This window comes from Eulemur rufifrons, chromosome 11 (genome assembly GCF_041146395.1).
Source record: "Eulemur rufifrons isolate Redbay chromosome 11, OSU_ERuf_1, whole genome shotgun sequence".
NCBI classification, from domain to species: domain Eukaryota; kingdom Metazoa; phylum Chordata; class Mammalia; order Primates; family Lemuridae; genus Eulemur; species Eulemur rufifrons.
The window spans coordinates 6,145,188-6,162,215 of NC_090993.1; the positions used below are offsets into that span (position 1 = coordinate 6,145,188).

At 37.7% G+C, this 17,028-nt stretch overlaps 2 protein-coding genes across 5 annotated transcripts in view; both read left to right on the plus strand.

Annotated features, from left to right (window-relative positions):
• The window catches only part of OPN3 (opsin 3), a 32,343-nt gene that overhangs the window by 3,032 nt on the left and 12,283 nt on the right, over positions 1-17,028 (plus strand). The window contains exons 2-3 of one of the 4 annotated variants that reach the window (XM_069484652.1): positions 14,300-14,314; positions 15,464-15,478. The exons of 2 other annotated variants lie outside the window; for them this stretch is intronic. In XM_069484652.1, the coding sequence (XP_069340753.1) occupies positions 14,300-14,314; positions 15,464-15,478 (30 nt within the window). Of the gene's footprint in view, positions 1-1,607; positions 1,675-14,299; positions 14,315-15,463; positions 15,479-17,028 lie in introns of those variants that run through there. One more of the 4 variants, XM_069484655.1, reaches the window with a different exon arrangement.
• On the plus strand, positions 1,635-3,990 carry CHML (CHM like Rab escort protein). The gene has a single exon (XM_069484650.1). The coding sequence runs from the start codon at positions 1,635-1,637 to the stop codon at positions 3,600-3,602; it is 1,968 nt and encodes a 655-aa protein (XP_069340751.1). The 3' UTR covers positions 3,603-3,990.

Consider the following 17,028-nt stretch of genomic DNA (forward strand, 5'->3'; position numbering starts at 1 on the left):
AGGACTGCCATTTCAGTTTATGAATGGCAGTCAGGTCAGTGACCTGCACAATTTAATCTAAGTTCCAACTGAATGGCCTGTTTTACCAGTATCCAAGATAATCAGTCATCTTGGCCTAGACGGGTCCAGTTTGTACTGATTAGATTTCAGTAGACTTGGCAGTAGTGAAAATCAGAACTGAAAGAACTCTCTTTTACTGTGCAATGATGAAAGGTAGAAAGTTTAGCTGTGTGGTATGTGTAGTGCTTTGGCCTAAAGACTTCCAGGTGAGTATGCCCTTTAGCCCCTTGGCTGTCCCACCTCTAGCCACACCTGGTGTCACACAGATGTTCTGCACATGGAATATAACTAGCATTGTGCCGGAAGTTAATAGGAGAGCTTTTCTTCACTACGCCTTCAAAAATAAGAACAACAAACAACATGTTAGTTTTGGCAGAGGGTGTTTAAACAGACCTTTTTCTTGGGATACAGAGATTCAAGGTTGCAGATACAGTCTGGCAAAATGCAAACATCATCCTATTCAAATGTTAGAAGTAGATTTTTTTTTATGTTAAGATATCTTAACATGAAACCAAGAATTTTCCTTTTTAACTTACTCTTATAAAACACACTGTACATATGATAAAGTACACAATGTACTTTATATGCACATTCATATAAAGATTTTTTATAATTAGATTTTTTCTCCTCAATGGGCCTGTTGCCTTCTTTTATGTACCTAAATATTTTTAAATGCCAGTTGTTTTGCTTGAACTAATCCTTTTGTAATAATCTGACCTGTTAACTCAGTAGAAATAGTCTCATGTTGCTACCATGAGGTCTTAAGAGTGGTTGGGGCATGGAAAGTTCTATTTGGCTGTTCTGGAATCATCTGAAGACTGTATTGGCCACGGGGATTTTTCTAATGGTGGCAGTATGCACATAGTGTATAGTCTGTTTCCATAAACACAGTGGAGCAACACATTTCTTTTAGTCTGTGCTCACAGATGTTAGTTTTATTCAAATACCAATTTACTTAAAAAGGTAAAGAATTATATTATGTTAATTTTTGTTTATTTTTGTGGGACATCATTATGTCAGTCCTTTATTACTGTATTGCCTGATTTTGGGGGAGGGTTATATCTCTGTTGTTCATTTTCAAGAAATGAGAAAATATGTGAGAAAGCATTTAATGATTTGTTTTAGTAGAGGTTTATATCCAAATAACAAATTGGGATCCAATGGATTGTAATTGCTGTTGAATGAAATTACTTTTACATTGTTTACAGTTGTATTCTTTCTTGAATTTTCTTCTTTCACAGAAGAGTTCCAGTCACAAATGCACAAATGATGCATTTTGACATTTACTGCTAAGATGAAATGCAGAAATGAAACCACACATCCATTTTAGTATTCTCAGATGTGATTAGATGTACTTTCTCATGTTTTTATGCCACTGACTTATAAGAAAACAATATTTTAAAAGGGTAACAGTTAAGCAGCTAGGACCTACAACCTCAGTGCTTCTGGGAAGAACTGGAAGATCACAAGGAGAAATTTTATTACACCATAATCATACCTCAGCTGAGTCCCCAGCTTAGATTCATACGCATTTCCTTCACCGGCAGTTGTCAACAGACGCTTTACTTCGTAGGATGGCGGACAGTCTACCCACAGAGTTTGATGTGGTTATAATCGGGACAGGTTTGCCTGAATCCATCCTGGCAGCTGCGTGTTCAAGAAGTGGTCAGAGGGTTCTGCATATTGATTCAAGAAGTTACTATGGAGGAAACTGGGCTAGTTTCAGCTTTTCAGGATTGCTCTCCTGGTTGAAGGAGTATCAGCAAAACAGTGATGTTGGGGAAGAAAGTACCGCTGCCTGGCAAGAACTGATCCATGAAACAGAAGAAGCCATCGCTCTTCGCAAGAAGGATGAAACCATTCAACACACAGAAGTTTTCTGTTATGCCAGTCAGGATGTGGAGGACAATGTTGAGGAGATTGGTGCTCTGCAGAAAAATCCTTCCTCAGTGGCGTCTAGTACCCTCACTGAATTTCTGGATTCTGCATCCTTGCCTGAAGCAAAGCACTCATCAGATTTTACTGGCTACGAAATGCCTGCCAAACACCCTCAGAAAAGTGATAGAGAGATTGCACCAGAAGTAACTGATGTAGAGGAATCGCTGGAGGAAGGAAAGGACGGTGAAGCTAAAACTTGTATACATGCTGTTTCAGAGGGAGATAAAGATGAAAACAAACCTACGGTAGAAGACAACACTGATCAGCCAAAGAAAAATAGGATTACTTATTCTCAAATAGTTAAAGAAGGCAGGAGGTTTAATATTGATTTGGTATCAAAGCTGCTGTATTCTCAAGGATTGCTAATTGATCTTTTAATCAAATCAAGTGTTAGTCGTTATGCAGAATTTAAAAATGTCACTAGGATTCTTGCATTTCGGGAAGGAAAGGTAGAGCAGGTGCCTTGTTCCAGAGCTGATGTCTTTAATAGCAAAGAACTCACTATGGTGGAAAAGAGGATGCTAATGAAATTTCTCACATTTTGTTTAGACTATGAACACCATCCTGATGAATATGAAGCTTTCAAGCAATGTTCATTTTCAGAGTACTTAAAAACTAAAAAATTAACTCCCAACCTCCAACATTTTGTACTGCACTCAATTGCAATGACATCAGAATCATCTTGCACTACAATCGATGGCCTTAAAGCAACAAAAAACTTCCTTCAGTGTCTTGGACGGTTTGGGAACACTCCCTTTTTATTTCCCTTGTATGGCCAAGGAGAAATTCCCCAGTGTTTCTGCAGGATGTGTGCAGTTTTTGGTGGAATTTATTGTCTTCGCCATAAAGTACAATGCTTTGTAGTTGACAAAGAATCTGGAAGATGTAAAGCAATCATAGATCACTTTGGTCAAAGAATAAATGCTAAATATTTTATTGTAGAGGATAGTTACCTTTCTGAGGACACCTGTTCAAATGTGCAGTATAAGCAGATCTCTAGGGCAGTGCTCATTACAGATCAGTCTGTGCTAAAGACAGATTCAGATCAGCAGATTTCCATTTTGATAGTGCCTCCAGCAGAACCAGGAGCTTGTGCCGTTCGGGTCACAGAATTATGTTCTTCAACCATGACGTGCATGAAAGACACCTATCTGGTACATCTGACATGTTCATCTTCTAAAACAGCAAGAGAAGACTTAGAATCAGTGGTGAAGAAACTATTTACCCCGTATGCTGAAGCAGAAATAGACAAGGAAGAACTTACAAAGCCAAGAGTCTTGTGGGCTCTTTATTTTAATATGAGAGATTCCTCAGGAATCAACCGAAGCTCATATAACGGCTTACCTTCCAACGTGTATGTCTGCTCTGGGCCTGATGGCGGACTGGGAAACGAGCACGCGGTTAAGCAAGCTGAAACATTTTTCCGGGAGATCTTTCCGAGTGAAGAATTCTGCCCCCCACCTCCAAATCCAGAGGACATTATCTATGATGGTGATGATAAGCAATCAGACACTCCTGGAACCAATAATATAATAATGGCCAAGCCAGAATCCTCTGAGGAAAGCAAAAACCCCGAAAGCCCAGAGAAGCACCTTCAAAATTAGAAAAAAACAAACTGGAAATGCTACTTTGGGCCTTCATCCTGGCATCCGAATATTCTCATCTAAAGGACAGTATCCCATATGAGTAATTAGAAGTGGTTGTATGATGAATTCTATGCAGATGTTGTCTTTAACTCTCTTTGAGACATTCAGCATTGAATGTCTTTGTTAACCTGTCAGTAACTGATTCATTGGTTATTGGACACTTTGTTTCAGAATGGGCTCCTTGATCTAGAATCTTAAAACAGAATTAGCTTTATTTTAGTATTGGGTATATATGTGAGGGTTCCTTATTAGCAATTTTGCTTAAAGGAAGATAATATTGTATCTGCTAATGATCTTCAGATTTTATTGTCTACAGAATAATTAATATCTAAGGAATCTTAATTACTTTTTCAGCTACTACAGTTGCTACCACCACTGAATAGTGAAACACACACAAATAGTAAGTTAGTGTGTCTTCTGTATATAATATAAACATGTAGACTTGGTGGTAGGAATAGCAACTAATACAAGTGCCAATATGATAAAATACATTTATAGATTAAAAGATTGTTAAAAGTTTAGCCTTGCATGATCCTTTATTCTTTGTGAAAGTTTGATGTTTATAACACATTTTGCAGTTTAATTCACCTACTTGCCCCTTGTAACTGGTGAGGCAATGATACCACCACAGTCTTGCACTTTACAAGAGTTGGAGTTCAAATAGTAGTTAAAAAGCTCATTTGGGGAGTTTTGTGCCAAAGAAAGTCCAAGGGATAAGATTAATTCTGTATTAATACTTCATCTAAAAGGAAAGAACTTCCAACAAGTAACTCAGGCCAAAAGGAAAACTAAAGTGCCCCAGGAAAAGATACTTCAGAATGATTGTTGTGAAATTCCTAAGGAGAAACTGAGTGAGGAATTTTTAACCCAGGATTACAGATGGTTTTAAAACCCTTTGTAAATAGATTACCCAGGTCTCTCAGTGAGGGTGAAACATATGTTGGCTCTACCACTTTAGTTAGTGACATTAACCACAAGTGATAGGAGTGAATCAAAGTGGGATTTACTGTGTCCCTTTGGTTGTGTCCCAGCCCACAAATACTGAAGTAACAACCTTCATAATCACTTCTACCTGTTGGCTGCTTAATCTGGAGGGTAGAAACATTTTTCTCCCAGAACCACAGGTGGGAAGTCATAAAACCGGTTGTATTCCAGTGGGGAAAACCTGCAGAACTGTCAGAAGAGCTGAACTTCCTCTTCCTTTAGTTCTGTTTCCATTTTCAGACAGAGAGTGATGAAGCCCTTCATGACGGCTTTTGCCGGGAGCACAGCATTTATTATGTGCACTTAATATTGTGCTTTCTTTTTACAGTTTCTCAACAATCTTGTGAGGCAGATATCATAGCATACACTTTCAAAGAGGAAATAGAGAATTATTAAGAATTTGCTCAGAGTCTGGTGTGTGGAGGGGCCAACATTAGAACCCAGGCTTTTGTGATTCTGAAACCCTTGATATTTCCCCTTATGTTCACTGTTAAAAGAGTACAGGCACGGTAGGAGAAGGGAAAGTTGCCCATGGAAATCAGTCTGGCATTGCTGGGGAAGAAAAGCAGACAGTGGTCTTGCAGCCTGATACTGAATCGGAGAAATGTGAATATTAAAATTAATTAAAAATACATTTTAGAGCATGGATCTCACTGAAGCAGAATTTGGCTAAATTTTAACAAAATAATGCTCTTCAATAATATCTTTGGATCTGAAGATTGAGTTATAAAAAATAAATGTTTCTAGGCCAAACTATGTTCTGAATGTAGTCTTCGTTGCTCTTCTAAAAGTGAGGAAAATAACACAGATTTAAGTAATTGACAGCTTGCTTAAAGTAGAAAAGTTGTGTATTGGTATTAATACTGACTTTTTTTTTAATAAAGTGGAAGGACCCTAGTTTAAATCTGTCAAAACAACTGAAATGCCTGAAATAGACCTATAACATATTAATTAATATGAAAAGAAATAAAGATGATAAATAAAATAGAGTTGATGGTAATCCAGATCTACTGAAAAGCTTTCCGGTATCACTGATTATTTATAAGTAATTGAGGAAAGAAACAAAAGGTGGTTTAGCTTAATGTAGTGGAAATAGGAAAACAAAGTGACAGACTAGTCCAAAATAAGTGTTGGTTTAAAAACCAACAAAATGAAAATATTACTTTCTTAAATAAATGCAAAATAAGTGGGAAATGAGAAGATTACAACCAATAAAAAGTGCTTAAAAATTTAGGGATATTGTAACCTTGTATAATTTTTTTACAAGTTGGAATTTGACCCTTATGAGCTTATTGGTGAACTTTTTCAAATGTTTAAAGAATAAGTAATATCTATGTATCATGAAAGACAGAATGCTTCTAATTGCATTTTGAGGCAAATAATCGCCTCAGTACTAAAAACCAAACATTTTAAAAAGGGTCTCAACAGAGCAAAATGCAAAATAAAATATTGGCAAACAGTACAGCAACAAATAAAAATGATCACTGTCACTCAAGATTATGAGGCTGATATTCAACAGAACAACCATTAAATAAACATCGACAAAACAAAAGTAAAAATCCAAAACATTAATCACAGGTAACGTTTTAAAAATTCATCATCTTTGATTTAATTACCTCTGGTAATGATTCCATAGGTTTCTTGCAGTCTGATGAATAATTAACTTAAAAGTAATATTATTCCTATTGGGAAAACATAGGAAACATTTCTTAAGCAAAACTAAACAATGTTGGCATCATTTTTATTTATGTTGAAGAAACTTGTCATTGCAATAAAAAACGAGCATTCACAAAATGAGGAAGATAAAGGAACATAAACGTTTTCCATTAACATGGCTTTATGACTAGACCTATAGTATCATATAACAATAAAAGACTAATTCAGGAAGTTGCAAGGATACATTTTTTAAAAATGTCGTTTCTAAATTGTAACAGTGACCAACTGCAATTTAAAGTGTTTGGGTATTAATAAAGTTACACAACTGTATTGGGATAAATTAAGAAAAATGCCTAAATAGAAGTAGGTTTAAGGAACTAAATTTTAAAAATGAGCAAACTGCTAGGAGAGACATCCTAGTGTAATGGAAGAATAGTAAATGGGGAGTCTTCTGAAAACCAGAATTACAGTCCTCGCTTCACTACTTCCCAGTGGTATAGTCTTGGGAAAATCACTCCCGGCTTCCATTTCACCATCTATGAAATAGAAATAATACTTCACAGAATAATTTTGAGGATGAACTTATATAACGTGTATGAAATCACATCCAAAGGAACACCAATATGTGACATTAGTATGTATTAACAGATTTACTACAATTCCATTTAACATTCCTTCTGGATGCTTTATGTAATTTGAGATAATTGTGATAAATTATTTGGGAAAGTAAGCAAACAAAGATAGAGGTATGTTTTTCTCAACTTAGAGGAAAAAATGGAGCCTTGCCCTTCAATTCCTTAGAACATGCTGTTAGGCAACTTTTCTAAATATTCTGTGGTACTGAGTAGAAAGTTTAATTAAAAGCAATAAACCAATTGGAAAGAAAAATATTTAATAACTGTTGGTGGAAAGCAGCAGATAATGTTATTTAATAACATAGCTAGATGTCAGTATGGAAAAAGATGTTAAGTCCACTTTACTATGATATTGCAGTTTATTCCAGATCAATTAAAATGTTAAGTATAAAATAATGATGCCAATAGTGATACAAAGGAACTTCATGGCTATTGACAAGGTGGAACAACTAAGAGAAAAATGAAAAATGTGTGCTAAATAGGAAAAAGACAAAACAAGATGATGGAATTTTTAAAAAGCTATTTGCATTATACATGGGTAAAGTGCTTAATACTTTTTAAAAAGTGGATACGTGTCTATAAAGCTTTCTACTCTTTCCTAGGCAGGTTTATAAAGGGATAGTGTACAAAGGAGAAGATACAAATAAAAATCAATTCTTAGAATCATTTTCAAATTTCCTAATACTAAAAATACAAATTGAAACAATTTTGACTTAGTTCATGCTATTATATTAGCAAAATTCTTTAAATTGTCTATGTCCTCATCCTCATAGCATTGTATATTAGTATTCTTTTAAAAGAACTATTTAGAAGACTATAAAAAGAGCTCTATAACCTGTCTACCTTTTGACATGCTAACTTACTTTGAGTAGCATATCCTTAGGAAAATATTTAAAAGAAAAAAAAAGCTATTTGTACAAAGATGTTTCTAGCAATTTCATATGAGTTTAAGAAAAAAAAAGCCCAACAATTGGGAAATGGATAAGTAAATTTTGGTGTGTTGTTATTGCTATCATAGACTGTTATATAGCCATTAAATAATATTGATATATGTAAAATTGTATGTAAAAATGATTGAGACTCAGAAATGTTAATTAGAACATAAATTATTATGTTAGCTGATTATATTTGTGTAAAAATTTAGGTCTCTACATTGAAAAGAGTCAGAAGACAACATATATGTAATTGATTGCAGTTTAACATTAGGGGTTATTTTTTTCTGTGAAATATTAATGTGTGCAATAAAAAATAAAATAACTGTAAAGTGGCTTACTGAATTGGTGATAAAATTACTGATTTCTTAGAAACTTCTAAAATTCCTTCTGAAATTAAAATCATACATTTCTAGATGTTAAAGTCAAAAAAGATAATCTCCGAAAATGTGTGGCAGAAAGTTTTACAAATCTTGGTGGGAAGGAATTCTTGGTCAAGATGGACTTTGCATCTTTTGTATCTTTTATTGTTTGCCCAGCATCAAGGAACAATAATAGAAATAGTAGCAATGCGTCCAGGACATCAGCATGAAGACATTACATACTAATTAAAGTGTGGCCCTAAATCCAAGAACACATGTGACATTTGGGAGCCTCAGAGGCCAGGGAGATGAAAGTTGGATTCATAGATGTAACCAAGCCTCGGCCAGAGATGGGTTTGCAGAGAAACCTGTGCTAAGGACACAGGTCTCAGGGAGCTGAGGTTGACCAACACTTCCTTCCAGTTAGCCTGAGAGATCCAAACAAAGTGATCTAATTAGCAAACAACAGGTAAACACCTACTGCAGGTTATGAATTGGCATCATTCTGGCGATTAGAAATATAACAATGAATAAGACAAGTTCTCTACCTGAAAAATATTCTGCTGGAACATTTACCTTAAGGTAAGGTACCTTTTTACCTTAATGAGCACTTAAGACATTTTCTACCCATCACACTCCCCACAGCTAACTACCAGAACCCCTCTCCCCGCAAAAGAAAAAGAAAAGATAAATCTCTGCCTTGTGGTGCATGACATTCCTTTTTAAAGGGTGCCCAAACTTTTTATTACACAATTGAAAGCAAGTGGCTTACAGGTTAAAAGCTGGATAATTTAACACTTTCTGACATCTACTTAACCTAAGTTTCAGTTAAGTTTCTCACATTAATCGGAAGCTTTCTCTCTCGCCTGGGGAAGGATCCGAGAGGAGGTCCAGAAGCCCAAGGCACTGAGGGTTTAAAAAGGAGGAAGTGTAAAGAAATCAAAGTGAGAGAAGCAGATGATGAATTTCAAGACCAAGAAATTCTGATTAGGATTAATTTTATTTTCCTTCATCTTGGTGGATCACGTGGAAGTCATGCTCCTATTGCATTAGGTAGCTGCTTCCTCTTTGAAGATTTTAAAAATTTTAGTATTTTCAATTTGTTTTTTTTTTTTTTTTGCCTAGACTTTACCACTATACAAGTATTTTCAATTTCTACCTTCATTATAAAGTGGAATTGTTTCCAGTATAGTTCTTTTTTTTTTTTTTAAACCAACAACCAAATGTATTCACATTGTCAACAGCAGGGGTTCAGCACCTCCAGCTTTCTGTAAGGTACGAACAACAGCATAGAAGCTGAATGATTCAACTGAAAGAATTTGACTATAACTTGAATATTATGACAGCAGTTCTGCTACAGCATTTGTAGGAGTATTTTTCTCCTGACAGCTACATTTTCCTGTGTGATCCTCAGGATAACTATGTCAGGTAAGAGAGGGCAGGTGTTTGTACCCATTTTGTAGATAAGGCCTGGAGGAATTAAGCGACTTGTCTGAATTCACTCCTAGTAAGTATTTAGATCCATTAATAAGAATTGCAATGCTACTCTTCTGCTTTGCCTCCCTTTCGAGAGAGCAATTTATTGCGTGTGGGAGTATATAACACATAAATCACTATTCAAAAAGTGGTGGCTTCTAAAATTTTAGAGTACCTTTACTTTTCAGCAAATAACAAAATAATCCTATAAATTGAAACTGGAGTAATTAAGGTGGGTTTGAAAAAGGAGAAGGGAGTTGATTAAGCTCACTCCTAAAAATCAAAACAAACTATCCTGATATTTATGACAGGAGCTTTATTTCTTTATGTGTAATATCTTTATTAGTTCTTGCTGTTGTCCTATGATTTTGACATTTGCTTGTTGCTAAATATGCATTTAACCCTGATACACCCTGTGAACAACTGTTTAATATTAATAAAGGCATACACATGAGAATGACTTTGGATTCAGAGGTGCAGGGTTGACAGTGTAGCAGGCACATGAATACCTATTTATAGTTCAGTCAGGAGGAGATAACATCTTTGAGCATCTTATAGTTTTAAAGAGATAAAAATCCTTGGGGACGCTGGTGCAGTGGGTTTTATGCCAGTTCTTTTTATTACACATCATATTATTAAAGCCCTTCATTTTGTTTGTCTGAGGCTTTTATTTGTTCCTTTATTCATCTCTTATGTTTAAAAATAAGAACAGGAATATTACTAATCCAGTATGGGGAAAGCATTTTATGCATCATTATATGTTAATTTTATTATATTTGTAAGTATATAAAGATTTTGTAACAGTTTCAGTATTTTTATCACCCATTAATAATGAAATTTTGGGGAAACGGACTGTCTGAGGAAGCCAGGAATCTTGTTTTTAGGCGACTGATAATACAATTTTTAACTTCCTAAAATGATTTAAGTGAAGTATTACAGAAAAATGAGCTGTATGTCCTCTGGTCTTATTTATGACTGCAGAGCATGATTTATAATGCCCCCTGCTATTGAAACATAAATGCTTATTAAAAGGAAAAAGCAAACGATGAGTACTGCACTGGAAATAATTTGTCATGAGATTGTAATCTCCTTTAAGTACACAAAGACTGTGTCCTGTACTTCTGCATTCCCTACAGTTTTTTGCATGTCACAGACATGCAAAAAAAAGAGTTGCTAATTGAAAGACCAACTAGCAGTTTCCAGTGGCTCTTTTCTCCCATATCATCCCGTTACCTTCCTCCCCCCCTTCGAGATTCCAACATGAGTAAGGAGAACCACTGGGGCCCATCTCTGAGAAATCGTATCACAATCACAGTCCTGGCTTCTTGTAATACAAATACAGGGAATTTGTTTTAGGATAAGCCTATGTGAATCAATAAGGCGACTTAAAAAGAGTGCATATTTAACCTAATTAACCTATAAGATGTTCCATCCAATAATTTTACTGATTTTCTCCCATCAGAGCAGTGGTTCTGAAACCAGGGTGTTTTGCCCTTCAGGAGACACTTAGCAACGCCTGGAGACGTTTCGGTTGTCACAGCTGGAAAGGGCGTGCCACTGGCATCTATAGTGGGCACAGGGCAGGGGTGCTGCTCAACGTCCTACAGTGCACAGACAGCCCCTCATAACAAAGAACTCTCCAGCCCCAAATGTCCATAGTGCCAAGGTTGAGAAACTTTGCTTTAGAGTAAGTAACAGTTTGAATATTCATAAGGAATTTATTTTCCTTTTATGCTCCGCACTCCTACCTTTTTTCCCTCAAGATTTCTGACTCTGTAAGTGCTTCCTCAGCAGCGTCATTGTGGATAGGAACTACTGTCTTTGCTGTTCACACATTTATCCCCCACTCCCGTCTCCCTTCCCTCACCAATCACTGTGGCTTCCTTCTGGAGGTGCGTGGCAACTTAAACTCCAAAACAAAAAGTCGGAGAATTGGAGAATATTTGTCATCCAGCCTCAACTGTCAGGTATAGATTAAAATTTTTGTGAATTTTTTTTTAATGCATTCATTTCATCCAGAAATGTAATTCCTCTGCAAAGCAAGCATCGATATGAGAGGACATCTTTCTAGACACTGTAAACAACCACCTCAAAATCAATGTAAAAATATTTTAGCCTACTTGTGTTTGAAGAGGTGCTATTCACTTGCCAGACTATTGGCAAATTAATCAAATTACATGTTATATAACAATATCCTAGGAGTTTCAGAGGAGCCAATACAAGACTAAATAAGCCATCCATAATTGAATCATACTCACATTTGCACTCACTGGTGGTTCACCAAGCGGTGAGATAGTGCAGCAGCTTGGCATTCTGTAGACGGATGTTAACCGTAGAAAATAGTTAACCTAATTGTAATGGAATGAGTCAGTGTTAATGCAGATAAGAACCTTAACTAGATTACACTGCAAAGTGGAGCATAGGATTCAATACAATTCAGCATTTACTGAGCATGGACTGTGTCCCAGTTTCTGTGCTAGACTCTGGGACAACAGAGATGATAATTGTAACTAACACTGAGTACTTAATGAGCACCAAGTACTAGTCTATGTGCTTGCTACGTTTGTTTTATTCAATCCTTGTAACAACCCAATTGGGTAGGTACTTTTATTATCCCCACTTTGCAGATGGGGAAACAGACACTGTGAAGACAAAGAACTTGACCAAGACCACACCGTTGGTAAGTGGTAGAAGTGGGCCTCAAACCCAGGCAGTTTGGCTCCATCACTCACAGGCTTTGACTGAAATGTGATGTGTCTTCAGCGCGGTGTCAGATGAAGTCCAGGAACACAAGTAACTACTTACGTGCCAGGAACCGTTCTGACTTCTTCACGTATCTTATCTCAATTTTTAAAAGAATCCTGTGAGGTAGGTATTAACATTTCCATGTATAGATAAGAAATAAGGCTCAGGAACTCCCTCAAAGTCACAGAATTGAAAAGTAGTGGAACTCTCAGTCTATCAGGGCTGACACTGATGCACAATTAGCCGCTGCATTAATCAGGCTGTGATAACTTCTGTGATATAGATGAACCTTAATGGATGCACAGAGATTTTAAATCTGATTAGGGAAGTCTGGGAGTGCTGCACAAAAGAAAAGGTGTTTGTGCTGGGCCCTGAAGGTTGAGAAGGATTTCCACAGGCTGATAGGAGTAATGACATCCATTAGCACAAAGCCATGGCGGCATGGAAGATGCGGTCTGCATGGCTTGAGTGTGGAGTGCCTGACCTGGTGAGAGGGGCTTGTGGACAGAACCCAAAGTGACAGTGGCCCTGAGTAGCCTGCTACTCCTGGGACTTCTATTCTGTGGATAATGAGGCACTGTGGAAGGTTTTTCTAGATAAGACTTAATGTTTAAAGGTTAGCGTGGTGGCAGTGTGGAGGAGGCTGGGAAGAAGGTGCAGAGACTGGATGCGGTAACTGCTAAGGAGGAAGGGTGTGATAAAGTCCGGATAGGAAAGGGTAATGGGAGTGAAAGAGGCAGAGAACAATTTGGAGATAGAGGGCCTGGAGAATATCTGTGTCACAATTAAGGTAGAGAGGGAAAGGAACTGAAAATGACTAAAAATTTCAGCTTTGGTTTCTGAATGCATGTATTTAATAATACATTTAACTGAGACTGGGAACAGATTTCAAGGAAAAGCAAATGCATTTGGTTTTGGTCATACAAGGTGATCGTGAGATTATGGTTATGAAAGGTCTTGGAGGGCTTTGTATGCCATGCCAAGGAGTTTTGATTTTATCCTAGTGGAGAAGCCTTTAATGTTATTATTATATATAAGGAAATAGATTAGATTGTGTTTGGATATATTTGTGTGTGTGTGTGTGTGTGTGTGTGTACGTATACATATACCTGGTGTATGCAGGATGAATTCAAGAGAGGCGAGAATGGAGAAGGGAGACCAGACAGAAGGCTGTTAAGACAGTTTGGCAAGAGATGGTTGGCGAGGGTCTGAATTAGGGCAATAGTAATGAGAATAGCTAAGGACAGGTTTGAGAACTATTGAGGAGATTCAATTAGAATGACTCAGTGATTGATTGGATGTGAGTGCTGCAAGAAGGGAAGAGAAATCAGGAGGAAACTGAGAAAGAGCTGGCAGATATGAACCTGGTGGGAATGCAAACATGATGCCCTGCCTGATTTGACATAGTAACTCCTTCCCCTGGATTAGTCTTAGGCTAGAAACACTCCTTTTCTAAGATTTCTAGGTATATACTCCCTTTTGGGGGGGGGGGGGAGGTTAAGTCCTTGGACTTAAGTCTCAAGGATTTGAGTCAGAGACTGCTAGTACCTTGATTACCAAACAGCCTGTCTGAGACTTAGGCCCAATAGGGAGGAACCAAGCTAATCACAGGAGGAAAGAGACAAAGCCCTGATGGCATTACTTCAGGCCCCCAGATTATGTGGCTCACGTTATATTTCTACTGGGCATCGTGCCTGAAGCCCATGCCTCTCTGGATTTCCCAGTTACATAAGTTTATCCACTTACATTTTCCTTAGAAGAAAAAAAATATGACATAAAAGTAGGTGATTCAGGAGAGAGACGTGTTATAGAAGCCAAGAGGATTTCAACAACAGCATGGTCCAAAGTGTTGATACTGCAAAGAGGTTGGGTAAACCGATGTTTTGGCAATTAATTTATCAATTGATGAAATTCTAGAGCAATAGTTTTAAATCGAGAGTGCATATGAATCAAATGGGACTTAAAATGCAGGTCTCCGGCAGCACTCCTGTATTCCGGGCCAGTGGGTACACAGAGGGCAATTTTAATCGATTGCTGGGTGGATGGTGGACTGTCAGGCCTTGTGGTATAAATAAGGGAATCGAACAAGTATCTGATGACATGAGATGGTCGTAGGGATCTGATTGTTCTTCTGGTGGGTAATTTGGCAGATCGTATTGAAAACATTAAAATTTTGTACATCTTCTCACCTGACAATTATATTGCCAAGAATTTCTCTGAAGGAGATAATCATGGATGTCAGTAAATATACAGCTACATTGGTTATAATGTCATAGCTAACATTTATTAAGTGTATACCATACACCAGGTACTGTGATAAGAGCTTTATGCAGATTCATTAACTCTTAATCTTCATCCCAACTTCGTGAGGTAGTTAGATATCATTAGCCCATTTTACAGTTTAGAAAATTAAAGCACAAAGAGATCAATTTGTTCAAGGTCACACAAAAAAAGGTGGATATGGAACCTGAAGCCAGTGTACTTGCTCGCTCTGTTATATTACTGTCTCTCCTCACAGCAGGGTTAGAAGACTGACCAACGGAAAGGAATTTAAAAGTCCACAGTGTGAAATTTGATAATCCACACAGTGGTGGATTATCACAAAATCACACGCTCCAGAAATCAACATACCACCAAGCATATCGTTCAGGATGCGACTCTGGAAACATTCTTTACCCTTGCCGCTCCCCAACAGATGATCAGAATTAATCCCATCATAGCTCACATCCCTGCTAATGTTAGTTGTTGCCAGAGGGAAACAGTTGGCCAGTTCTCCAGTTGGCCATAAGTGGACTCACTTCTCTTCCTGACCCAGTATATTTCTTGATCTGGTCCAATTCTGAGCTCCCATGGTCTCCCCTCTGGACTCTCCCTTTCTGAGCAGTAAACTCCCCTGTATCTTCAACATCTCTGAACATTTTCTCCACGTCCTTACTTTAACTTAACCCTGGCTCCCCACAAGGATCTTGATTTCCCACCTCTCTCAGCTGTCTTTTCGCTGCCATCCCCTCTACCCCAGGCCCAGGTAGTAGAGCAGGTGACACGTTGAGTATCACTGGTGCTTCCAAAGCATCACTCCCCAAATCTTGAGCACACTGTGGTGGATTATCACAAAGTCTAGATTGCTGCGTTCAAGAAATAATTTTGATGAAGTGTTGAAAACAAGGAAAGGGTCTGCTTTCCATTTTGCCTACACTTACTCCATGAGTGCAGTCGAATTAGGATTAGAATTTAGCAACCTTATCTCTTGACAAGTGTTTCCACCTGACTGGTTTCCAGCCTTTGTGCCCATTGTACTTACATCTGTGGCTCTTCCAAACCGTCAGTAATACCACAGAGAAGTTGCTTTATGTTCAAACTGTTCTTTCCCACTTGACCTTCAGATTCTAGTCACAATGGATGCTTCCTGGGTCTCTTAGTGTAACAATTACTCATTTTTTCCCCATTGTTAACCATCTTGTTCAATATCCTTTTCTGACAAGCTGAGATATAAAGTACAGAGTAAATTCTGATGAGGCCCTAGTCCAAGATAGGGTGCTCCTTTCCCTGGTGCATGGAATTAAGCAATTATTAGGGGAGGAAAGAAAAGCCTAAAGGTGTCAAAGCAGAGGCAAGTCAAACAGCCTAAAGCAGAGATAGCTGTGCAAATGGGGTTATAGGCAGAGAAGAAGCCAAGTGTAAAGCCAGAGTAGTCGGAGACCAGGGGGAGTGGATATTAAAAGAATCAAAGATAACAGAGGGGAGACGAGCCTGGAATGATTTCCAAGCTTCTGTACAGTTACCCAAGGTTGCCCAGAGCAGGCAAAGTCTGTATGTTTTACCAGCTGGGCCTCCCCTATAAAAAATAAGTCACTAGATTTAATGGGAAAAAATGCACTTGCTGTTCAGTGCATGTGAGATACCAGTGAAGGGCAGCGTGAAGAGCAGCCAGCCCCCGGGCCATGTCCTGCGCCCTGCTGTGTTCACTCACTCTCTTCTGCCCCTTCACTGGGGGACTCCCGGTTTCTAATGCACTGTTTGGGTGGCTATGTTTCCACAGGCAAAAATAAATACCTGTTTAAGCTGCTTACCTGAAATTATAATGTTTTAACCCATTGAAAGGGTTTTCACTTTTATGCTACCCTAGGTTTCCTTTGGAACTGAGTCTTTGTATACTAAACATGAAGAATATTAAACACATAGTTTGCACTCTCTGTGTTAGTCAGCTGAAATGACCATTGTTAATTAAATAAAAAGGAGTAGGGAAACTTTCTCAACTTATAAAGAAGCCACATCAACAAGATTTCAAAGAATTGTTACCTCAAGAGAACAAACTTTTTCAGGCATATCAAAAGTACTGTTTTTGTTTAATGTTCAAATACGAGTAAAGGCCACGAATTAATAAAGTAACATCTTTATTAAGCAACCTTCACATCGTTTTGCATCCATTAACTATCTGTGGCCCAACGTAATCACACTGCCTCTTTAAAAACTTCTGCAAATCAATATACGTTTTTGAATGAACAAAATTGGAATTTTTCATTAGTTTGAGAAAATGTGCACCCACTTTTGGGGGAAGATTTTCCTGTGTGATCACCCACCTGCCAACTCTCAA